This window comes from Oryctolagus cuniculus, chromosome 15 (genome assembly GCF_051225735.1).
Source record: "Oryctolagus cuniculus isolate XC-2025 breed Fujian yellow rabbit chromosome 15, ASM5122573v1, whole genome shotgun sequence".
NCBI classification, from domain to species: Eukaryota; Metazoa; Chordata; class Mammalia; order Lagomorpha; family Leporidae; genus Oryctolagus; species Oryctolagus cuniculus.
The window spans coordinates 57,784,391-57,810,496 of NC_142881.1; the positions used below are offsets into that span (position 1 = coordinate 57,784,391).

Here is a 26,106-nt window from a genome sequence, read left to right on the forward strand (position 1 = left end):
CTTCCACCATAAGTAAAGCAACTAGGTAAGTGTTCAATGTTCATTTGGGGTACTGAATAATTTTTTTTTCATTTTTGGCACTGAATGATTATTTAATTTCTCCAAACTCAAACTTCTTTGTATAGGAGTTGGCATTGTGGCATAGCAGGTAAAACTACTGCCTGTTGATGCCAGCATCCCATATGGGCACCAGTTTGAGTCCCAGCTACTCTGCTTTGGATCCAGCTCCCTGCTAATGACCTGGGAAAAGCAGTGAAAGATGGCCCAGGTGTTTATGTCCCTGGCAGTCACATGGGAGACACAGAAGATGAAACTGACTCCTGGTTTCGGCCTGGCCCAGCCCTGGCCATTGTGGCCATCTAGGGAATTTCTCTCTCTCTCTCTCTCTCTCTTAAATAAATACATAAATCTTAGAAAACATTCCTTTGCACAGTATATAGGATAGATTGAATGATTTTTTAAAAGATTTATTTATTTATTTGAAAGTCAGAGTTACACAGAGAAAGAAGAAGAGAGGTCTTCCATCTGCTGGTTCACTCTGCAGCTGGCCGCAAAGGCCAGAGCTGAGCCAATCCAAAGCCAAGAGCCAAGAGCCTCCTCCGGAACTTCCAAAGAGGGTGCAGGGGCCCAACGACTTGGGACATCCTCCACTGCTTTCCCAGGCTATAGCAGAGAGCTGGATCAGAAGTGGAGCAGCCGAGACAGGAACCAGTGTCCATATGGGATGCTGCCACTGCAGGCAGAGGCTTTACAAGCTAAGCCACAGCGCGGGCCCCAGATTGAATGATTTATAAGGCCCCACCCAGAATTACAATGTTAGGTATCTTAATTAATTTCTTTTCCTCTATGTCTTCTGACAGATCTTTTAAAAATCATGACAGGCATGGGACCGGCGTTATGGCATAGCAGGTAAAGCCAACACCTGCAGTGCCAGTATCCCATATGAATGCTGGTTTGAGTCCTAGCTGCTCCACTTCCAATCCAGCTCTCTGCTATGGCCTGGGAAGCTGTAGAAGATGGCCCAAGTCCACGGGCCCCTGCACCCACGTGAGAGACCCGGAAAAAGCCCCTGTCCTCTGCCTTCGGATCAGACCAGCTCCCGCTGAAATAGAGAGAAATGTCCACACAAATTTATGTAAATTGCCTCTTTTGTTTTCTTTAACAATAAGCATACTGACCTGAACTTCTTATAGGGAGAAATAAGAAGTTGTAGTTGGATGAGTCAATATGAATTGAAAGGATATCAATCACAAAGAAAATTTATATATTAAAGCCAAAATTAGTTGCTTAAAGAATAATTAGGTTTCTGAGACAGCAAAGTAAATTGGTTAGGTTTGTAAATTGGCATTCAAAAGACTTAGATGTAAACTTTGGTTCCACTACATACTCACTGTGTCATTATGAGACTGGTCACTTACTTTTGCTTCAGGTTTTAATTTGCTAAGTTGTGATAATAACAGAGTTAAAAAGATAATATAATAAAATAACATATAATATATAATAAAAATATTTGCGAACATTCTCTGGTATATAGAAAGGCTCAGTGAGGGTTAATTTTAGTCATCATTTTTGCTGTTGATAATAATTGCGCCATTATTTATTTATTTGAAAGTGATCACAACAGCTGGAATAAGGGATAGGTCAAGGCTGGGATCTTGGGACTCATTCCAACTTTCCTATCTGGGTGGTAGTGACCCAAAACTTGAGCAATCACCTGCTGCCTTCCAGGAGTTTCATTAGCAGGAAGCTGGCATTGGATACAGCACGATGTGCGGGTGCCCCAAGTATTATCTTAACCTCTATGCCAAATGCTACCCTTTATGTTATTTTTAATATGCCTGTGATTCAGATTTTGAGACGATAATGTCACACAGAGGATCTATATAATCACACTTGTAGCATTCAATACCACTGATAGGGATCTCTAATGAGGAATAACACCACTTTTTGAAATAAAGACAGGATAAACAAAATTGCCAAATGATAATGATGCTGCATTAGAACCACTAGCACACAGCTGGCAAGGTGAATGCCAGGACGAATGGGAGCACAACTTTAGGTCAGGATTTCCATTTACTCTGGGTCATGGACTCCTAGACATGGCAGTATGAACTTTGGACAGCACAGACATCATGGACAGGTCCCTACTTTATGATTCCATTTTTTATTATAAGGCAGGAGTCTTTAAAACACATGAGTGATAAGAAATAAGTTATCTCCCTGGTTTCATCTGATAAATGAAATAAGGGCATAAATAAAATATTAAATTTCCATAAAGTATAGACTCACTATGGGTAAAATGCAGATAAAAATACCTACATGGTAAGCAGATAGTAGCTAAAGGAGATGACAGTATAATAAAATAGACATTGGGTTTAACACAGTAGCAATTTTACATTATCATATCTAACTTTTAATTGGAAAATCATGCACAGATTTATCATTTAATGAACAATTATGTTTGTACATATGTATTTTTAAAAAATATTTATTTATTTGGAAGGCACAATGACAGAGAGAGGAACAGAGAGATGCGAGAGGGAGAGGAATAATGAGAGGGAGATAGCGTCTATCTTCGGGTTCACTTTCCAAATGCCCACAATAGCCAGGGCTAGGCCAGACCGAATCCATAAGACAGGAACTCCATCCAGGTCTCCCACATAGGTGACCCAAATGCTTGAGCTATCACCTGCTACTTTCCTAGGCTCATTAGTAGGAAGCTGGACAGGAAGCCAAGGAACCAGGCCTCCAACTGGCACTTAGATATGGGATGTGGTATCACACATGATGGCTTAACCCACTGCACCGGAATCCCCACTCCTATATCTTTATACTCACTATATATTTGTGCCCAGGAATTTTTGGTAAAACAAACTCTTTTTCTCTTGAGAATCTCTTTATTAGAAAGGTTGATGAGAGCATTTTTTTAAAGATTTATTTACTTACTTGAAAGGTAGAGTTATGGAAAAAGAGGGAGAAGGAAGAACCAAGGGAGGGAGGGAGGGAGGGAGAGAGAGAGAGAGAGACAAACAGATTCTTAAATCTTCTTGCAAGAATTAGCAGGCAATCTTTTTCAGCATTCAAATCAGGCTTTTCAATAGAGACCACCAACAGTACCAGTATTTGCACTGACCCCTCAACAGAGAAATAAACTGGGGTTATTCTGGAACCCTACTTGTCACCTCCCCCTTATTTTCAAAATACTCTTAGGCACTTAATGCCATGAGGCAAAATTATGTTACTCATGGTATTGCACCTGGCATGGCTAGTGTTCCCAGGTGGAGAAGCAGATGCATAATGGGGCTATTTGAAACTGCTCCATTAGAAAAATAGCTCTACAAACAAAATTAGTAAGACAGTGCTGAGAATTGCTCTTCCTTCTGTTCTAGCATAAGTTAGCATCCAGAGAAAGGAATTACTGCGTGAACCGCGGAGGAGTACAATTAAGAGAAAAAGCAAAGCCAGGAGCTTGTGCAGCTTCCCTTGGCTGCTGTGCAGAGAGAATGCAAACTAAGGCCTTCAGTTCATATACCCATGGCTATTAAGTCATTTAGTGAACGTATGGAATGTTTCAGGTTATCCCAGGGACACACACAAGGAACTAAATATTGATTCAGCAAGAACTCAGATGAGAGGTCTAATTAAATTAAATGGTACAAAGGGGAGGCTTGGTTCATATATTCTAGTAATTGCTTAAGACACAGAAGAGACAAAATAAAGGTCAAAAAGGTATAGTAATAACTAGGAAGACATATTATAGATAGATAGATAGATAGATAGATAGATAGATAATTGTAGAGAAGACACTAACACAGAAACTATCAAAAATACCAAAGCTGTTGTTGGTCTAATTATGAAAAAATCTTAGAATTTGTCATAGCTATAAATAAAGAGGTGCCTTTAACAAAAATATGGCACTAAAATATTCATTATGCACATTAATTTTTTCTTATTGTTATTTAAGAAGCAGAGACACAGACACAGACAGAATGATAGGACTCCCATCTACAAGTCCACTCAAATGCATACAACAGGTCGGCCAGGCTGAATCCAGAAAACTGGGAACTCAGTTCAGGTTTCCCACTGGGGCTGCAGGGAACCAATCTCTTGGGCAAACTCCATTGCCTCCCAGGATGTTCTTTAGCTGGAATCAGGGGCAGAGCCAGAACTTATTTGTAGGCACTCTGATATGGGATGTGAATGTCCCAATCTATATCTTAACTAGGTTCTTAACAGCTAGTCCCAACACCCACCCCACCATGTTCGTTTCGATTTTACTTGAATAACCGACTATGGGCAGAAATGTCCTAGGATATTGTCCTTTTCTTAAAAGAACTTGTTTGATATCTCACAGAGGCACATAGGAAATGTGTAAGACTGCTGAGCTCTAAGAAGGAAGGAGTGAGTGTGATGGACTCTGTGGATGATTGCGTGTGCTCGGGCTGCCTATTTCAGAATACAGTGCTGGTAGTGGGCATGCAAACAAGCAGCCAGGCTTTGTCTCTGCCAATCAACGCCTAAGTGTTTCTGAATGTTGTGGGTGACACACGCCCTTCTGGGTGAGAGAACAATGGAGGAAGGAGGCAGCAGAGAAGGAGGAAAAAGGAGAGATGTCTTCTTCCTAGTTCTCAAGCTCTCTAGGTCTCAGTTTCTCATTGACAAAATGGGGACAAAAATTCAAGTTTCTTCACTGATGTAAAGATTCAAATGATAGAGTAAGGGATTTAAATACCACTGGTTGTTATTAAGAACATAATGCATGCCAGTTCTCAATGTTACTATTAGTGAACAATAAGAATATAATCTTTTTTTTATTTTTTTTGACAGGCAGAGTGGACAGTGAGAGAGAGAGAGAGAGAGAGAGAGAGAGACAGAGAGAAAGGTCTTCCTTTGCTGTTGGTTCACCCTCCAGCGGCCACCGCGGCTGGCGCGCTGCAGCTGACGCGCTGCAGCCGGTGCACCGTGCTGATCTGAAGGCAGGAGCCAGGTGCTTCTCCTGGTCTCCCATGGGGTGCAGGGCCCAAGCACTTGGGCCATCCTCCACTGCACTCCCTGGCCACAGCAGAGATCTGGCCTGGAAGAGGAGCAACCGGGACAGAATCCGGCACCCCAACCGGGACTAGAACCAGGTGTGCTGGCACCGCTAGTCGGAGGATTAGCCTAGTAAGCCGCGGCGCCAGCCAGAATATAATCTGAGAAAGATGCCCCATCTGGCCAAAGGGAGACATATAGACTCTTGAACTGCTCCATTTCACATTTTCACTATGGTTCTTATCCTCTGTTATTATGTGTACATGCTTTAGAATAAGAGAACTTGGTTTCAGATTTTACTTTGTGCCTTAATAACTTTGTGATCTCAGACAACATGTCCAAGCTCTTTAAGTTTCAGTTTACATATACACAAAATAGTAATAATAGCTACCTCATAAAATTTTTGGTAAACATGTTATTGAAAGCAAATGCATTTCAAAGATTTAGAATGGTGTCTAGAATTAATAAGTACCCAATTTCACATATTCACAAAGAAAAGCATATGAATACCTTATATACGTTGCTTTCATGTACAAGCTACATTGGCATGCATATACACAATTCCTCATTCCTTTAATTTTAAAGGGAATCACAAATTTTTGGCTTGATGAAGTCAAGTTTTATCAGTCACTCTGTCTCTGTCTTCCTAACTTGCTCACACAGACACACACATACACACACACACACTCACACTATATGCTGGCAAAATGTTTGTTACTATGTGAGTCTATACTTATACAATTTTCTAAACAGATTTTTCCTAATTTATTATTAAAAACAGTACCTTGCCTTTTAAATTACATTTTCAGATCAGTTTCATAGACCTTTTCTCTCTACATCCAAGCAAATTTCTTCATTTTTTTATTATTTAGTTTAAAATTTCAGTGAAATACGTTAGGCAATTTAAATTCAGTACATCCATTGCTGCACATCTTTGGTATCCCTTCTCCAAAACCATTACTTGTTCATTTGTACTGCTCTTACAGATTCTTACAATGTATTGGCTCTTCTACCCTGCCCAACATCTTAAATGTCCGTGTTACCAAAAGCGTTAATCTTGTCAAAAATTATTTAATTGCTGAGTAGCCAAAGCTCTACTCTATAATGTAATTAAACAATTCTGAGTGTGCAACATTTATATAAACACTCTAATTTTGAATAAAAACATCTCTCTGTTCATCTTTCTTTGAATCTAAGAGTTAAAAGCTTCCTTTTGCATTGGCAACAAGTAGATTAATGAATTTCCATCCTGGAAGGTATATGTCAGCCAGTTCACAGTCCTTTACTCTCCCCTTTCCTTGGAGAGAGATGATAATGAGATTCCAGAAATTACATAAACTCTGATCCCCAAGGAATATTTAGAGAAAATTCCCCCTTTCAGCCCTTTTCAAACATAAATGTCAGGTAAAGTAAAACTTTGTTGTTTTAAGTCATTGAGATTTGGGGACTATTTGTTATCACAACATAGTCTAGCCTAAATTGACTAAATAATTCTTCCTTTAACATTTAATTATTTTTCATGCTATATGATGGAGAATATTTGGCTACACTAAAAATAAGTCATCTTTGTAAGGAAGGCAAATGGATTTACACTCCACATGTAGTTGAAAGTATAAGAAAGGCTCCTAAAACTTTCAGAGTACACATCAATTTTGCCATCAGCTATAAGAAATAATTTCACAAATGACACAATATCCTACTACAAATTTACACGTTATGTGCTCACTGTTTGTACAACACATAAGTGATACATAAAGAGTATGGATCCATTTTCTAAAAAAAAAAAAATCCACACTGAAAATTATCAGAAAATTCAACTATGAATTGCCTGTGACCCAGGGTTTGACCCCAAGCTTCTATGAAACATCTAATATTGGAAAGAGACAACTTAATGCACTTGTACCCCTAGGGTTGCCACTGTTATTTTTGTGATCAGCCGGGTCATCAGAAAATAGCATTTCCAGACCATATTATCACAACTCCCTGCTGAAAATGCTTCACTAAATTGAGATTTAATGTTGTAACTTCAGGTGCTATTGAAGGTCAATGTAAGAAATGTTCGCTTGAACATTTCTGTCTTTTACAAACATCTAGTTTAAGACACTCTCCATCATATTATCAACTGTTACTAAAATAATGACTGTGAAAAAATATTATATTTTAAGTTTATAGTCTGTTAAAATATTCTGTCTCAAGAAATGGCTATATTGCCTATATTTAAGCAATAGCAAATATATATTATAACTACTTATTAATTTGAATATACTCAAGTGGAGTAACAAATTTATCCTCAATGTCTATATACTTTTAAAAATTCTTTAAGGTCTATTTTTATTTTCAGTTTCTAATTTTTATATTTTGTTAGTTTCGTAACTTGTATTTTTTTAGAAGTAGATGGAATGTAAATTCTATTTGGAAATTAAAACTTCCTATAAATTGTTTTTTGCTTTAGTTTTATTGCCAACTAAATTCTAGAGAACAGGACCTTACCCACTTCTCTCTGTATAGTTTTTTTCAGTGCAGGAAAATCAGAATAAAAATATGTTAATGTGGAATGACACCAAACACTCTGAAACTAGCTTCTGAATTCACATTTTTCACTCCATCGCTTACTAACTATGGGACATTTGGAACGTTATATTCATTTGTTAGCTTTTGTTTTTCTTTCAAGAAAATGTCACCAATTTATTTATAGAACTGTTGACGGGACAAAAGAATATATATGAATGTGTCATTAAGACCCAATTCAGTAAATTCTCCCTAAACTCTTCTGTATCCACAAAGTACATGACAGTGAAGGGCACAGTGATGCTACCATTTGTCTCCTGAGAAGGTGCTTACGAAGACAAGCTGAGAACAATCTGAGCATGTACTTCACTGAAGGTTTGCTCTTAGGAGAAGGGGAGGGATTAATACACCATTAATCTCTGGCAGAGATTGGTTTTGACTTGATCATACAAAGGACTGTGACTACAGTCCAGGGATGCTGTTAAGTACAGGAGAGCTCCCTACAACAATAATTATCTAGTCCCCAAGTGCCGTTATTTCCGGGGGTAAGAAACCCTGAAATAGATGAAAGCACAAACGTTCAATGTTTCATATTTACAAGGGGGTTTCAAAAAGTTAATAGACAATACATTTTACAGAAAACCTGTGCATAGATTTCAAAAATTTTGCACTGAAATAAGCATGTCTTAAATACTTTTTCATGAACTTTTCAATATACCCACATAGTAGTTGATTATTGATTTGCTATTAGTATCATTCAGATTTTACTAATTAAAAAAGGGGAAATGTGGGATTGTATGGATTTTGCTAGGGCAAACTAGTTCTCTCTCTCTCTCTCTCTCTTTCTCTCTCTCTTTTCCTCTGTGTGTTTCTCAGGAGCATTTGCCCTGTGAATATAACTTATATTACTTTATACAACAACAAGCATAAATTCCACATGAAGTCATGGACGGAAATGACTACTTTTGCCAATGTTATCCAAGCTGTCTTGTGCCTTTCTTCAGATTTGCTTTATTCATGCATTCATGGATCTTGCTGTTTTAGAATCTTCAGCTCCTTGATTTTTCTTCTCTCTCCTTTTCTTCTGTGCTTTTCCTCCTTGGCTTCCAAATAAACTCAGGCTCATGAGGATGTCTGCATCCAGCTCTGCACTTTGCCTAATGGTGAATTTGGCACCATCCTATAGTTGTCAAATACATCTTGCTCAGTTTCATGTCCTCCCTTTTCTTTCCTTTAAAAATATTTATTTATTTTATTTGTAAGTCAGAGTTGCAAAGTGGGAGTGGGAGTGGGAGACCAAGATGGGAGGAAAGGGGGAGAGAGAAAGAGAGAGAGAGAGAGAGAGAGAGAGAGAGAGAAATGTCTTTCATCTGCTGGTTCACTATCCAGATGGCCACATCTGGTTCATTACCTTATTTTCTAAGGATAGATAAGCCAATTCCTTAGTAGATCAGAACTGGTCATTTCTATTAAGTTTTAAATTCTTTCAGCATCTTCCTTTTAAATAATATAGAAAAATTTGACACAAAAATAAGAATATGACAGTTCTTCTAAGAATAAATTTGGTAGTAATAGAGACAAGACTCTTACAGAACATTTATACTTTTCTTCTTCTCTATTTTTTCCTTCTTATGTTCACCTTTGCTATGTGTGTGTCCCATTCAGGTATATTATGCTCCCACTTTTTTAATAACACAAAAGGATACTGTTTTACAAAACAGATCATGGCTCAATAAAGTCATGTCAAATTAGTCAGGAAATCACGAATGATATATTGTATCATTTGACACACATACATATATATATATATATATATATATATAACTATTCTTCAAGTGCAATTAACAGGTAGTTCATGAAACATATGATCTCATTCTCACTGACACAGAATGAAGGAAAATTGTTGCAATATCACATAAGATAAATAACAATAAAATGAAAGTGTCTTCACATTATAATATTATTTGCCAATTTATATTGACAGAGTGTCTTAGATAGAACCAGGAAGAAAAAGGTATACTGAGAGAATGAGAGTGGAAAGTCTGAGTTAGAAGGAACCATAAAGTTCATCTTATCCCAAACCTTAAAGATAGATTTGGTTCTGCCCTGACATTTCAGGCATTTTGGGGGAATGAACCTGCAGATGTGGGTGTTCTCTCTCTCGCTCTCTCTCTCTCTCTCTCCCTCCTTTCATCTCTTTCTGAAATTAATATTTTTAAAAAAAAATTTTTGACAGGCAGAGTTAGACAGTGAGAGAGAGAGGGAGACAGAGAGAAAGGTCTTCCTTTTCTGTTGGTTTACCGCCAAATGGCCGCTATGGCTGGCGCTGCGCCGATCTGAAGCCAGGAGCCAGGTGCTTCCTCCTGGTCTCCCATGCGGGTGCAGAGCCCAAGGACTTGGGCCATCCTCCACTGCCTTCCCGGGCCACAGCAGAGAGCTGGACTGGAAGAGGAGCAACTGCGACAGACTCCAGTGCCCCAACCGGGACTAGAACCCAGGGTGCCGGTGCTGCAGGCGGAGGATTAGCCTAGTGAGCCTCGGCGCTGGCCTCTCTGAAATTAATATTAAAAAGCTATTCTTCAGTCCTTGGTATGTGTGGTAACTCTCCCAGCTGCAGGTGCTAACACTGCTTCCCATCATTCTACTGCTAAATTCACTTTCAGTAGCAACGAAATTAGGCATTTGAGACCTAGATTCTGATCCTTGCTCTCCTAATGGATACCTTTGTGAATTGGAACAAGTAATTCTGTAACCTGGACTTATTTTGTTGTTTGTAAGATGAATTTGAGACAAATAGTCATACATTATTTCTAAGGTCCCCTCAGATACTATTACACTAGATGTATAGTAAAATCAGCATTCTCAAAAAAAATCCAATTAGTTTAAGTTCACTTAGGTACTAAGAGAATAAACTCAACTTTATTATATAACACAATACACAAAGAAAACAACCACATCTCCACAATCATATTTGTGATTTTAAAATATGTTCTTCAAATTACTAAGGTCTGACTTCTCCTATATTCCTTTACCTAGCATTGGAAAAAAGCAAAAATAAAAAAAACATAAAATTATTCTTGATAGAGTTAAGTGTACTGGCAATATGTCGTCTTTTTTCTTTTTCCTTTTCTATCTCCTTGCTCTTCTCCTGGCTCTTCTCCCCCTCTTCATTCCTTTCATTTATTCCCATTCTGTTTCATACTTCACCTTGTTCTTTTTCATTTTCCAATTCAGTTGTTTAGTTTTCTCAATATCTTGATGACTACAAATGGTTATTGCTGGTTCAGAAAGCTCATTAACTAATCCCCATAGTGCCTTAATGTCACAAGCATATTAACCTACTAAGTTATTCTATATGTACTTGATTGCCCAACTTCTGCTAGGCCCTGGTGGCTCTTTTGGTCAATAGCTGTGTTCTTGCTTTTCCCATCATTCCTAATTGAATGCATACTGCCCCTCAACTTCTGCTAAAGCTGAGTTGCACTTGTGTGGCAAATTTTCCACCTTGCTGATCTTTCCCTGCTGACCAATTAGCTTCATTATTTATCTAATTTTTTTAATTGTGGCTTTGGCACACCGGCCTCTGGGTAAGAGAGCACAATTAAACACATTAAAGAAAATTCACAAACCATAGTGATTACATAATTAATCAGTTTTAAGTAGTATAAAAATTTGCTGACCCCAAACCATGACACTTGGTGTAAGGCTAATTTTAAGAGTTTAAAATCATATTAATTATTTCATTTTCTCTTCTGTTTTCTTTTTATTTACACATGCTGGATATAACAATATTTGTTCCTTTATGGAACGCATTCTTTCACAAAGTATAACAGGTTTCCCACCAATCGTGCATAAGAACACTAAAAGAACAACTGATGAAGAATTTGTGGGAATGTCTTCCAGTAACCTAGGTATGCGTTAATTTTATTACAGTTGTTTTCTACTCCAGTTTTGGACATTCACAAGTCAAGGTGGTTAGGGAAACTGAACTACAACAACGTGTTTACTTACTTAGTCTCTATGTCTGCCATCATTTCGTTCATTACCCCCTCTTCATTTGAAACAAGATAGAAGATAGCAGGCCACACTGGCTTCATTTCCTCAGCTGAAGGATAAACTGAAGCTAAGACAGATCCTATGATCCATCAATGTCCTACAGCTTAGCTCTAGCACAATCATGTCTAGCAAACAGTATCTCTTTTCATTATCTCAAATCATTGCTGTTACCTTAGGTTATTTTCTCTCCTAAGCAATGTTGAAAAGTGATTGAAGATGTGGACATCTTTGTTCTGTTGTTGAAATGAAACTTGGATAGAACACTCGGATTTTAGTCCTAACAGAAAACAATTCTTCCCATTTTATCAAAATATGGGTTCCCTCAGAAAAAAAAGTACTCAAACTTCTCATTCATTTGTCTTTAAATGTGATTATATCTTCAGTCTTCTCCACCCTGGCTCAGAAGTTCTTTCGTCCCAAACTTCATCGTTCTACCTGTTCTAAACATTTCCCTCTCAAGTGCTTAAGACTTTATTCCATAAATTGTAATTTAATTTTTCATAGGTCCATTTTCTTCCGGATGCTTCTTTTCTTTACATAAATTAATAAGTTAATTTAGATATAAATTAATAAAAATCATAACCAGAATGCACACAAAAGGAAGCATTCAGCAATTCAGTCTGCTCTCATCCTCAAACCTTCCCCTTCCCTCAGGCCTTTCATGTCTAAACTGCTGGATGATTTAGTTCATTTCACTGTCTTTCTCTGACATGCATTCTCAGTACTCAACATATTATGATATGTTTTCCCTTTACCATGTTACTGATACTGGTTTGAAAGAGATATAAAGATACTTTCTAAGTACAGAGCACAACATGCATTTTAAGACTCAGCCAAACTGAACTGCCTTACATTATTTTTAGTCGTTGACTACATCCCCTTCAATTGTTCAAAAGATTCAAGAACTTTATAATCTGTGAAAGGGACACTATGAGAAACAGTGACTTGATCAGCCCTGTCCTGACTGTTGATGTACAATTTAAGACTTTATCCCTTTTAGTATTTTTTTGTTCTAGTTAATACTATTGGTTGAACTCTGTAATTAACACACATTTATTCTTAGGTGTTGAAATTTAACTGAAAAGTGATCCCTGTTAATATAAGAGTGGGAATAAGAGAGGGAGGAGATGTACAATTTGGCACATGCTCAATCGGACTTGCCCCAAACGGTAGAGTTAGAAACATGCCAGGGGATTCCAATTCAATCCCATCAAGGAGGCATGTACCAATGCCATCTCACTAATCAAAGTGATCAGTTTCAGTTCACAATTGATCATAGTGATAATTCTAAGAGTCAAAGGGATCACATAAACAAGACTAGTGTCTGCTAATACTAACTGATAGAATCAAAAAGGGAGAGAACAATCCAACAAGGGAAGCAGGATACACAGCAAACTCATAGAATGGCAGATCTCCTAAACAGCACTCTTGCCTCAGAATCAGCCCTTAAGGCATTCAGATATAGCTAAAAAACCCATGAGAGTATTTTATGCAAGGAAAGCCAAGACACTCTGGCAAAGAAAAAAAAAAAAAAAAAACCTAAATGAAAGATCTCTGCAAGTGAGGTCCCAGTAGAAAGAACAAGCCATCAAAAAAGAAGGTACCTTTCTCTGAAGGGAGGAGAGAACTTCCACTTTAACTACGACTTTGTCTAAATAAGATTAGAGTTGGTGAACTCAAAAGGCTTCCATAGCCTTGGCAACTCATGACAAGAGCCTATGGTGATTACTGAGGCCATAAAGAAGAGTGTCAAATTGTTAAGTCAACTACAGGAGTCACTGTGCACTTACTCCTCATGTAGGATCTCTGTCCTTAATGTGTTATACAGTGTAAATTAATGCTATAACTAGTACTCAAACAGTACTTTACACTTTGTGTTTCTTTGTGGGTGCAAACTGTTGAAATCTTTATTTAATAAATACTAAATAGATCTTCTGTATATAAAGATAATTGAAAATGAATCTTGATGTGAATGGGATGGGAGAGGGAGCGGGAGATGGGAGGGTTACGGGTGGGAGGGAAGTTATGGGGGGGGGAAAGCCACTGTAATCCAAAAGCTGTACTTTGGAAATTTATATTTATTAACTAAAAGTTAAAAAAACAGAAAAAGAAATTCTGTGAATAAAAAAAAAAGAAATTTTGGCGCACATTTTTGGAATATATGCATAATATTTAATAATATGCATTTTCATGAACTTTTTGAAGTGCTGTCAAGTAATGTTATGATTTTGATAATCAGAGGGATTTAATAAAAATTATTTGACACTCAATATCCATTCTTTTAAAAATGCAAATCTCTAATTACAGTCTAAAGCAGTATAGCCAAAAAATACAAATATAAAATATGTATTTTTCAACATTTCTTACAGCTGTATGACTAAACACTGACCAATAATGTATAAGAAAAAGCATTTGGAAGGGATTTTCTAGAAGGCCCCTTAGCAAGATGTAAGGAATGCTTGCTTCTGAGTCTTTTCATTCTTCCTGTATGAATACAAAAGCAATAGGCAGAGCTACAGTAGCCATGCTTTTGACCTTGATAATGAAAGACAGAAGCTGGGAACCACAAAGCAGAAAGACAAAAGTTGCTGCCTCCCTGATTACTTTGTAAAGCTGCCATAACAACTGTGGATTGCTCATTCTCAGACTCCCTTTATGGAGATAGTAAATTCCCAATTTGTTTCAAGTGTCTCAATCAAAACTCTGTATCTGGTAAAGGTACATGAGAATCACTTGCTAGAGCAAAATGAATTTCCTTACTGTGTCCAAGATATCTTCCTTCTATATGTTGTCTCTTGTAGTAAATGATGTAGTAAATAATGGCACTGTTGATTATCAAACCCCCAAATCTTAAATTAATTCTCTTCTAGTTCAGCAACCCTAAACACTTTAACTTCACAATTTTTTCTTGTATAGATACACTCCTCTCAATTCTCACCAATGTAACCTGCATCCAACAGCTCATTGATTCTTTCTTGAACTATTTAAAAACCAAAGTCATTCGTAAGCAGGACTCTGTCCTCTAACACCTGATTTTCCCAATCTATCACCACTGTGTCAGAAACAGTAAACTGTCAAATAGATAAATTTGTTTATGCTCATCTCAATATTAAAATTTTCAATTACTCTCAATTGTCAACATGGTAAAAGTAAAATTCTATAAACATTTTTAGACATTCCCAATTTTTTTGGAGATTCTGTTTTTATCTCACTCCCCCATAATACACAAGCCAACAGTCCTAAGTAAAAGTGTTTCCAGCCACATCTGACTGCTTGCCATTTGCATAATATTCTGTGTCTTGCCCATTTCTTTTTGTTTTAATTGTCCCATCTATCTTGAATCCTTTCGTCTCTCCTTCCCCTATACATTCACAACTCTTTTCTACTAATTAATCAAGGACACATTAGGATAAAGCCACCTGTGTTACAAGATTCCTCTGCAACTATCCCCTCACCTTTTAGACTCTGTGCATTTGTGCATGGTGCTATTAGTTTATTAAAATGTTCTAGAGTCATTTTGTGTGTTCAGATATATTTATGCTTAACTTTACACATATTTCAGAATCTTAAAGGAAGCATCATATGGCCAACTTTGCATCTCCCAGAAATTCTACTATGCCATACAAAGCAAGGGTGATCAATTCATAGCAGTAGACTAGAACTAACTACACTTTTACTTTGTCACACTAACACATTCAACTTTAATATAAGTGTTAACATTTAAATTTAAGATTAATTGAAAAGTAATTTAATTAAATGGCATATTATTGAATAGCCTCCAAATTCCTTTATCTTACTAATAAAACCTCCTTATTTTAAATCCTAATACTCCAGATCCATAATATCATTTGCCCATTCACTCCAGAAATGCATTCCATTCATACATGTTATTAGTCAAATATATGTATCAAAAGCAATGTTTTATGCAAATTTGGTTTAGTGAACTCTGAACAATCTGCACTTTTGAAAACCAAAATTCTGTAATTTTCAGTGTTTTCTTGCTTAGAGTCAAGTTTGTTACTTTTCAAGAGACATCATGGAAAAAATAGCATAGATAAGATCATCTCTATTTAAAGAAGAAAGAAAAACATAACAAGAACCATATTCAGTACGAGGTTAAAGCAAAAGTGTTTTGGCACACAAACGAAATTTATTTTAAAAGCTTTCCAGGATATAACTGCAAGCTCAAGGCAGCAAATCATATGAAAATGGCCATGCTCTCCTGTTTTTTTTTTTTTTTTGACTTTTTTTTTTTGACTTTTTTTTTGTTCTAATGGGAAATTGTGGGCACAATGATGACACATAGTTTTGGATTTGCAGTACCATTCCTCATTTTATAACTCAGTCTTTAAATTCTAAGTCACAGATTTTAAATGGCTCCTGACTAATCTATCTGCAAAATATCCAAAGTTCATGAACTTGAATCATCACACTGAATAGGAAAAAATTCAAACTCAATTTATACATCTAGAGGGAATTATATTTTGGAGGGGAAAGTAACAGTGACATAATTTAACAGCTACATATAAGCTAGACTTCTATTACATTTTTTTGAAAGCTCAGCTTCAGACAATATAAAAAAGCAGCATATATTTGGCAAATAAAATTTATATACATTTAGACTTTATGAAGGATGGTGAGTGTGTGAAACTGAGAAAAGTAAATAGAAGATAGGTTTGGTCCCCAAATTAATATATATATATATATGTTTAAAATATATATATATGTTAAAATAGGATATTTTAAAATGAGAAAAGACGACCTGTCTAAAAGTCCAAAATGTAGATACCATATTTTAAAACAGATATTTATATGCACATAGATAATCACTGGCTTATGATAGTTGATTTTTTTTTTTATTTGACACATAGAGTTAGACAGTGAGAGAGAGAGAGACAGAGAGAGACAGAGAGAAAGGTCTTCCTTCCGTTGGTTCACTCCCCCAAAATGGCTGCTACGGCCAGAGCTGCGCTGATCTGAAGCCAGGAGCCAGGTGACTCTCCCTGGTATCCCACGTGGGTGCAGGGGCCCAAGCACCTGGGCCATCCTCCACTGCCTTCCCAGGCCACAGCAGAGAGCTGGACTGGAAGAGGAGCAGCCGGAACTAGAACCTGGCACCCATATGGGATGCCGGCACCACAGGTGGAGGATTAGCCAAGTGAGCCATGGTGCTCGCCCTGATGATTTTTTAATTTAGCTGGTATGAAAGCAAAGGCAATCAGTAGAAACTGTAACTTTGGGGGCCAGCCCTGTGGCTTAGCTGGTAAAGTTGCCACCTGCAGTGCTGGCATCCCATATAGGCACTAGTTCGAGTCCCAGCTGCTCCACTTCTGATCCAGCTCTCCGCTATGGCCTGGGAAAGCGGTAGAAGATGGCCCAAGTCCTTGGGCCCCTGCACCCGTGTGGAGACCCGTAAGAAGCTCCTGGCTCCTGGCTTTGGATCAGCACAGCTCCAGCTTTTGTGGCCTTTTGGCCTTTTGGGGAGTGAACCAGCAGATAGAGATAGAATACTTTTCTCTGTCTCTCTCTTCCACTCTGCCTTTCAAATAAATAAATAAATCTTAAAAAAAAAACAAAAACAAAAACAAAAACAAAAAAAACCTAACTTTGAATTTTTGGTCTATTCCTGCACCAGCAGTATGTGGTTTGCTCTTCTCATGATGCCAGACAGTGACAGTGACCACAGCCCCCAGTAGCCTCGAGGAAGCGTAGAGCAGTCAGGAGGGTAAAGGAGGAGCACTCTACAGTGCTTGTGATGCAAAGCCATGATGTTTGGTGGGTTAGTTGTATTAAATATATTTTCAATTGATTAATAGATTTATTGGTACATAATCTCATTTGTAAACTGAGGAACATTTGCATATGCACTCTCACACATGTTGTGTGTATATATATGGATGGATCTGTATTTGTATGTATGCATACAAGTATCTGTATAGACAGGTTTCTGTTTTTATGGGTTATGACTGCTTAAAATCTATTTGCCTTTGAAAAATACAGGGCACCAGTATTGCACAGGTTGTGTTTGTGTATTTTTGTTTTGTGAAATTTGAATATCAAGTAAATTTTTTCCCTCTAACAATAACTGGAACAGAAAACTATATAGCAAATCTACCACCTAATTTTCAGATTTTTCACTTTTGGTTTGAGTGCTTCAATTTCATCATCAATGAAACTTTGTCCACCTGAACTTGGAAACCCCCAGCAGTGACATTTACTAGGATGATTTTCACAGAGCTATTTAAATTTTCTGAGTTGATTTTTTCACACTAAAATCAAGTAGCCAAATAAATCATCTCTCTGGAATATTATTTGGAGGAATAAGATACAGGCAAGAGACAAATAAGGAGTATTTCCTCCCCCTTTCCTCTACCTTTGATGATAATCTTTTGCTTGTGTTTTTGCAATTCTGTTCTCTTCAAGAATATTAATTCATTAAATGAAAGCCCAGTGCAAGTATGTGGAGGCTCTAGATGTTGTAAATGTATAAGTATACGGTATAATTTAAAAAAATTGATCCCAGGAGTAGAGATTCCTAGAATATTCATAATCTTTCATTTTAACTTGAATTTATAATCTTTATCCATGTCCTTCACAAAGTCACTAATAACTGAATCCAATATTTAATATTATTTTATTACCATATGTTCTCTATTTAAGTGATACTATTATTAAAAGATGTGTAAAAAACCTACACATTATTTCTACTACGGTAATTTGATAGCAGCTTGAAAATCTGAGCCAGCAAAGAATTTACATAAATTCCTCTGAATCTACATTGTCCTTTCACACTCAACATCTGAAAGTATATATGGAAATTTATAAATGTCAGGACCTAACTTGCCATATTATAAAAGTGAACAAGTGAGAAATGAATATCAGTTAATAACAATAAATCAATCATTTTACTAATTGAAATTCCACATGCATTTATTTTAAAAACCTTGAAGGATTAAATTCAGAGTTCCATCTGCACACTTTCTGAAGTCTGAAAACTATGCTCCAAATTAACATTCATTTCTCGTCCAAGTGGTTAACAGAACCTGATTTATCCTTTAATCTCTTAAGTAAATAAAAACAAGTTGAATCTGTGTAACAATTTTAAAAGAAATCTGGCATGCTGCCTTGCTGGTTTAATTACACACACTTTTGTACAAATTTCGTTTATGTTTGTCCTAGGTGGAGTTTACCTAAAAGACCTGGTGGTGCGAGCAGGGGTGTGACTGCTCCGTTTCCGCACCTTACACCTGTGGTGGTGTAAGACAGGGGCAGTACTCACAGCAGACATGATGAGTTCTCCACCCAGGCTCTGGATCTCAGCTTTGACTTGACTGCAAATTTTCAGTTGGTGGGAATAGAACTTAATCTGTTCCAGGTAGGCCAATAAGTCTTGTTTGCAGGATGGATCTGGGCACTAAATATTTATCAAAGATAAGAACAGAAATAGCAAAATAAATAATGCTTTGATCACATTACATTACAGATAAATTAAAAAATAGCAACTTTATTTTCAGTAAGTCCCACTTCTCAGATCAAGTCCGTGTAGATTTCCATCCATTTTCCCACTAAAATAGTTTATCCACTTTTCAACCTTTATTATTTCTGCTAGGACAAAAGAAATGTTCAAAGAATTTTCAGATATAAAATGGTACATAAAATAATAATCTTTAATTTATGATAAAGTTGTAACCCTAAAAGTTTTAGGTAAATTTAAAGACTTTTAAAATGCAATCATTCCCTTAATCTAGAATAACTATTAGAATACTCCTTAGATCTAGAGTTCTACATTGTCTGTCTTGTATTATTTGTATGAACATAAAAATTCTGCAACAAAACATTATGCACTATTAGTTTCAGCATTAAATGTTCTTAACTGTTCCACAAAAGAAATAATTTCTAACTTAGGTAACAGCTGTGGCTCTGCATGTAGCCAAGAAACCGTGAACCTGTTTAGCGATGCTTTCAATCTCTGCCCAGAACAGCCTCCTATGCTGTAGTAACTTCCATCAGTTACTTCCTAGAGGACAATTTTGAGCTTCACCTTACCATATTAAATATCTTTCATTAGGGTTTAATCTTTATGCTCTTTGCCTTATGCAATGATAATAGATTTTTTTTGAATCTTCCCTAAATTAGTTCCAATTTTAATAAATCTTCATAGGAATATGGAAATGTAGATAGTGATTTACATGTAAAAATATTCATTGCAGCATTACTTATAATAGCAAATTTTGGAAATGACCTAAATGCCCTAAACAATTGCAAGATTAAATATGAAAGTATAGCTACATAATGTGACATTATATAGTCTCAGGAAATAATGTTATCAAAGGATATAGGAAAATGTTTTTAGAAGGTAAAGTAAAATCGGTCTTTAAAACGCCATGTAGTATTTCAATCAAATTGTGTGAAAATCTGCATTTTAAAATAACAAGAAATGAAAATAATCAATAAATATGATAGCCATTTTTATTTTTAATATTTTATATATATTAAATATATGGTAGTTCTATTAAAATGTTATAATGAAGGAAAATTGTTGCAATATCACTTAAGATTAATACAAATAAAATGAAAGTGTCTTCCATGTTATAATATTATTTGCTTTAGATCTAGCAGCCTAAAGTTTAAGTTAAACTAGGATAAAAGATCATGAAACATATCACACAAGTCTGCTTTTATCCAGTACAGTTATCATGGGAGGATTGGTTCCAGGATCCCTGTGGATAACAAAATCCAAGGATGTTCAAATCCCTTACAAAAAATGGCATAGCATGGTTGGCGCCATGGCTCATTTGGTTAATCCTCTGCCTGTGGCGCTGGCATCCCATAGGGGTGCCAGGTTCTAGTCCCGATTGCTCCTCTTCCAGTCCAGCTCTTTGCTGTGGCCCGGGAGGGTAGCGGAGGATGGCCCAGGTACTTGGGCGCCTGCAGCCTCATGGGAGACCAGGAAGAAGCACCTGGCACCTGGCTTTGGATCGGCGTTTCTCAAGCCATGGCAGCCGTTTAGGGGGTGAACCAATGGAAGAAGACTTTTCTCTCTCTCTCTCTCACTGTCTAACTCTATCTTTCAAATAAAAAATGGCATAATACTGTCATATAACCTACAGCCTTCTACCATAAACTATAAATCATCTCTAGATTACATATAATACCTTATACAAGTAGATGCTATGCAACAGTTGTTATACTATATTTGTTTACGTGCAGTAAACAATCTAGTGCCTGGTAGCTACACACGACGTGATCCTCAATTGATTGACTCTGTGGACGTGAATCCCCAGATACAGAGGGCCACCTGCAATTAATAACTAGGCTGCAAAATTCCTAAGAAACTTTTATTTTTATTCTCTTTTATAGTTATTAGACATCACATAGCCCAGATGTGTGCACAAATGAAGACTTGAGAACCAGAGACAAAGTTAATACTAATCCACAAAGAAAGCAAATATCCAATTCTTCTGAAGAGTACTAGCAGTCTGCTAGGCAGGCATGAACATACGCGTGGGTAAGCAGCCTGTGATAGACAGCCAGAGGGACAGTCGTGTGTGTTTTATCTGCCCTACACTATTTAGATGACTTTCCTATATTAACTCCTTTAATAATCTTAATATTCCATGAAAGTTTTAGTTATTGTTCCCATTTACTAGAGGATGAAACTGAGGCACAGTGGGGTTAATTGATTTGCCAATAGTAAGTAGTAGAGCTGGTATTCAACAAGATCTGGCTTCACTTCCTTATCTCTTGTCTAGAAACAAGGTCAATCTTGTTAGTTGTATCTTATGAATAGCAAGTTGCCACTATGATTTCTAAATCGGTTTCTTAAGCTGAAATTGTTTATTTGTAAATTGTAAATTGCAAATTGCATTAGTGTGGATTTTGTTTCCTTGAAAACCACTATATAACCTTTTTTAACATCAATCTTACAAATTAACAGTGAAATTTTTGACCAGTAACCAATGCTGTAATTATTCAAAGTTAAGCAAAATATTCTATCCCTCTCAAGAGATACACTAACGGCTGCACTAGAAATCTAATTCTATTAAGGAAAAGATGAGTCAGGTGAGTAGGAGGGTTGAAGTTGAACTTTTGAAATTCAAAATCATTTGACTCAGATTCACTCATTATTTGCAGAATTAATGGCAATCTTGATTATACCTAATGGTGGCACTCAATTTATAACCCACTCAGAAAAACATACTAATTGATAAATTCCTATGCTATTAGTAAGGCCTTGTTTCCTGATGAAATTTGTAAAGTCTTTAAGACTTGGTTTTAGCTGCCTAAAAGAAGAATCAAGAGAATGAATCATTGCCCCTTTAAGAATGTCCTCCTACCGTTTACCAATTCTTCTTTGGCCATTTGTATTTCTTCCTTGGAAAATGTTCAGGTTCTTTGCCATTTTTTTTAAAGATTTATTTTATTTATTTTAAAGGCATAATTACAGAGAGAGAGGGGAGAAATAGAAGAAAGATATTCCATCTGCTGGTTCACTCCCCAAATGGCCTCAATGGCCAGGGCTGGGCCAGGAGCTTGGGCCATCAGCTACTGCTTTCCCAGGGGATAATTAGCAGAGAGCTGGATGGGAAGTGGAGCAGCTGGGACTCAAACCAGCGCCCATATGAGATGCAAGTATCGCAAGTGGTGGCTTTACCCACTGTGCTACCTTGCAGACCCCTCTTTGCCCATTTTTAAGTTGGGTTATTTGAAGGTTATTTTTTCCTATTAATTGTATGCATTCCTTATACAATTGGATCTTAACTATTTAGATACATGGTCAACAAATTTTTCATCCATCCTGTAGGTTGCCTTCTTTTATTAATCTTCACACTGTATACCTCCAATATATACCATTTTTATAAAAACATGAAAAAATGTTCTATCATTTATATTTTTATATAATGTGACAGAAAAGCTTTGGACCCTGGATTTGTGGACCATTCCTGCCTTTGATCTTTTTCCAAATATAACTATAAAATAACTTTTGAAGAAATACTGCAAGGGGCTTTTAGGCAAACCAAGTAGTAGAATATCACAGCAAATTTGGTTATTACCTCCCACTTTATTAAGTTGGGATATGTTGGCCAAGACATTTGGTTAGCCATTTAATGCAAAAACTGTTTCTTTTCAATTTAAGTTTTATAACCACAGACACCACTACAGGTAAACAGATTGTGTGTCAGCCTAAGTGGTTTTCTCACATTAAACTAGTTTTACTCTTCTACTAAGATTCGTGGTACCCATACAGAATACATCATTTAGTAATGAAAGGAAAAGTGGAAGACATTCATTATGTTCCAGTTTGAATTTGCAGGTTGAATTTCCAAAGTGAACACTTTAAAAGAACTTTATTCCATAACTTTAGTGATATTTTTTGCTCCTGTTGGAGTACATGTTTCATTTAAGACACATTTTAAATGACTTCTGCAATTACAGACAGCAACTTAAATTCTTCTAAGCTGGCAAAGTTTGTTCATGTAAAGTATTAGGTGCCAAAGTGAATTTCAAAACTAGAATTTTAAATAATCAGTGGTAGCTAAAGTACTTGGTACCCTTGACCTTCTCATAGGGTTCATTTGTTCACCAATAATCCAGTCCAGAAGCTGCCTCATTTCACTGGTCTCAGGGTCACAGATCATCAATGATCCCGTCTTTTACTGTATTTTTAATGTCTTTTTCCAGTCTTTGAATATATCATCGTAAAGTCTCTCAAAACCTCTTATCTCTCTGTAATCTCCTCTCTTCTTGTTCATGACCATGCCTTCTAAAAATGTTTCATGCAGACTCTTCAGATCAACAGCATGCTAGAAACTGGCTCCAGCTGTTCCACTAGACAGAATCTTGCTTCACTGATACCACTTATGGTTTTCAAATCACCAAGTGCATAGTACTTACGGCAGCCTTTCCTTTATTTCACCTCTCTGTAGCTTCCAGATTTTTTTTTCTGAAATTCTACCATCTCTTAATAATCAAATTTTTTTTCCTTTTGATTCTCATAAATGCTGTTTCCTGGTTTGAAAGCTAACTTTCTGGTTTCTTGTGTAAACGTTTGTTTTCTTTTGCCTGTCCCTTTGTATTCTCAGTTTATATTTCTAGGCATCTTTTCTGCTCTCACCCTGTCCCTCAGACAATAGTAGACACTTATCTGCCTTCATGCACCAATTACACAATACAAATTACAAATTTCTATCATTCAGACTTGTCTTCATTATGTACATACACACATAGATATGTGTGTGTATGTACATAGTGAAGATATATATAGATATAGATATAGATATAGATATAGATATAGATATAGATATATAGATATAGATACCTGCTTAATTCACCCATCCCATTTTAGTGTCATGCAAACTTCACACTCAACAGATATAACTTTCATCTGTTTCATCCTCTATCTTGCCTACCCTGAAACCTACTTTTCACTTTTCATCAACACCTCATTCAAGAAGTCCTTTTCCCTCTCCTACTGTTTTAAATCCAATCAGTCATTAATTTGTGATGGTTCTACATGCAGAAACCCTAACATTCTTTGAGTATTTTTTCCTGGCCGTGTCTGTTATGGCTGCTGATTAACAAAGTAAGGTTTCTGAAACAAAGAACAGAGAAGGTATCTATGTAGGAATGGATACAAATATACTGTACCTCCTTTATGCTGTCAGTGACATAGGATCACATTGACCCTTATGGTCAGAACTGGACATCCTGATTTGGGGGTTACTTTTGGGAAACCACTTTGTGACATATCTCGTAAATAAATGTTGTTTAACTAGAAATTATATATGCTGCTAAAATTTCTTCATATCATCCTATTTAAATTTAAACCACCTTCAGTATAAGAATCATTTAAAATTCATTTTTAACTTCAACTTGGGTTGGACAGGCAATCACTGAGAACGTGACATATACTTTCAACACTAAGACAATTGAAGTCAAAGATGTTTTCTGTATTCACTGAAGTGCCTTTCTCTTACTAGGCATAAAGAAAAGTAGGTCCAACGTACTATTCAGCTTTGTGTTGACTTCCCCAAGACATTCTCCAAAGGAAGGAGTTTCCTACATAATAGAAGACAATTCAAAAATATCACCCTTCATTTTTGCATAGATTAATGGTGTATCCTTTTTAATGCTGAATGATATTCTCTGTGCATATTCTTTAGGGTATTTCTTCACTCCTTCATTGAAGGACTTCTTGTTACTTCTAGGTCTGGATGATGATGAATAAAGCTTCTATAAACATTCATGTGCTAGTTTCTTTTACAAAATAAGTCGAATAAGCACCTAGGAGTTCAACTGTATGACTGCACCAGACTCTTTAGCTTCGGAGGAAATTGAAAAAATGTCTTCCAAAATGGAGGAATTAGCTGATGTTCTGATTACTACCCAGCAATGGTGGATTCATGGACCTTTATACTCATTGTTTCAGTGGAATTTCAAGAAAAATAGGTGATGCTGAACATCTTTGTACCTACTCACTTGCCTGTGTAATGTTTGACAAGATGGCTATCTGGAATGTTTGTCCATTTTTTAATTGGTCATTTGCAGTGTTGAGACTTAAAAATTTTTTTTGTACAAGTCATTAATAAAACATGTCTTTTTGCTTGAAAAAAAATATCACCCTGACTCTTATGCCTGGAATTTTTCAACTAAAGAATTACTGGAGATGAAACAAAACAAACAAACAAACAAAAAAACATTACCCTGTATATTGGAAAGGGCTGTGGAAAGATAGCTCAGACAAATTCTGGCTATTTAGAATTTTTTATTAAAGGCAGTGAGCTGTATAGATGAACTTTTCTTTCCCTTCTTCTCCTCCTACCAACAAGATCATCATATTCTTTGTCTCGTCAGGCTATAATTTTGTAGACCCGATATTAACCTGAATATATAATCATGCTCAAAACATTTAAGACATCATTTTAAAGGAAAAATGACAAAGATCTGATAAAAGAAGATAACAGTTAAAACAGAATAATTGTGAACTATTATTTCAAGGGTTCATATATTTGAGAATTTAGTTCCGTTTATTTACTTCCTGAGAAGCCATTATGCATTTATTTTTTATAAAGTAGGATTTTATTAATCTGGAGAACAAATCTAGATATCAACATTGTCTGCATTAAATAAACTTCAGGGAGTTAATATCATCAAAATACACATACCATCACATGGAACACCCGGGAATTATATCATTCAGAGACATGTAATAATGACATAATGGATACTCCAGAAATCCCTTTTTAGTATAGCTTTATAGTAATACATATTTTTGATTCAGAACATCAGCATGAAAAAAATTTCAATAAAATCAAGCACCAACACTATTTCGCTTAAACATCAATATAGAGGTTGGCACTATGGTGTGGCGGGCTAAGCCTCCAGCTGTAGCACAAGCACCCATATGGGCACCGGTTCTAGTTCCAGCAGCTGCTACTCATTGGATCCAGCGCTGTGCTACGGTGTGGGAAAGCAGTGTAAGGTGCCAAAGTGCTTGGGCCACTGCACCCA

At 36.5% G+C, this 26,106-nt stretch overlaps 1 protein-coding gene across 2 annotated transcripts in view; it reads right to left on the reverse strand.

Annotated features, from left to right (window-relative positions):
- The window catches only part of CTNNA3 (catenin alpha 3), a 1,694,949-nt gene that overhangs the window by 36,227 nt on the left and 1,632,616 nt on the right, over positions 1–26,106 (reverse strand). For both annotated transcript variants that reach the window (XM_017348752.4, XM_070057731.2), the window contains exon 17: positions 18,875–19,009. In XM_017348752.4, the coding sequence (XP_017204241.3) occupies positions 18,875–19,009 (135 nt within the window). The remainder of the gene's footprint in view (positions 1–18,874; positions 19,010–26,106) is intronic.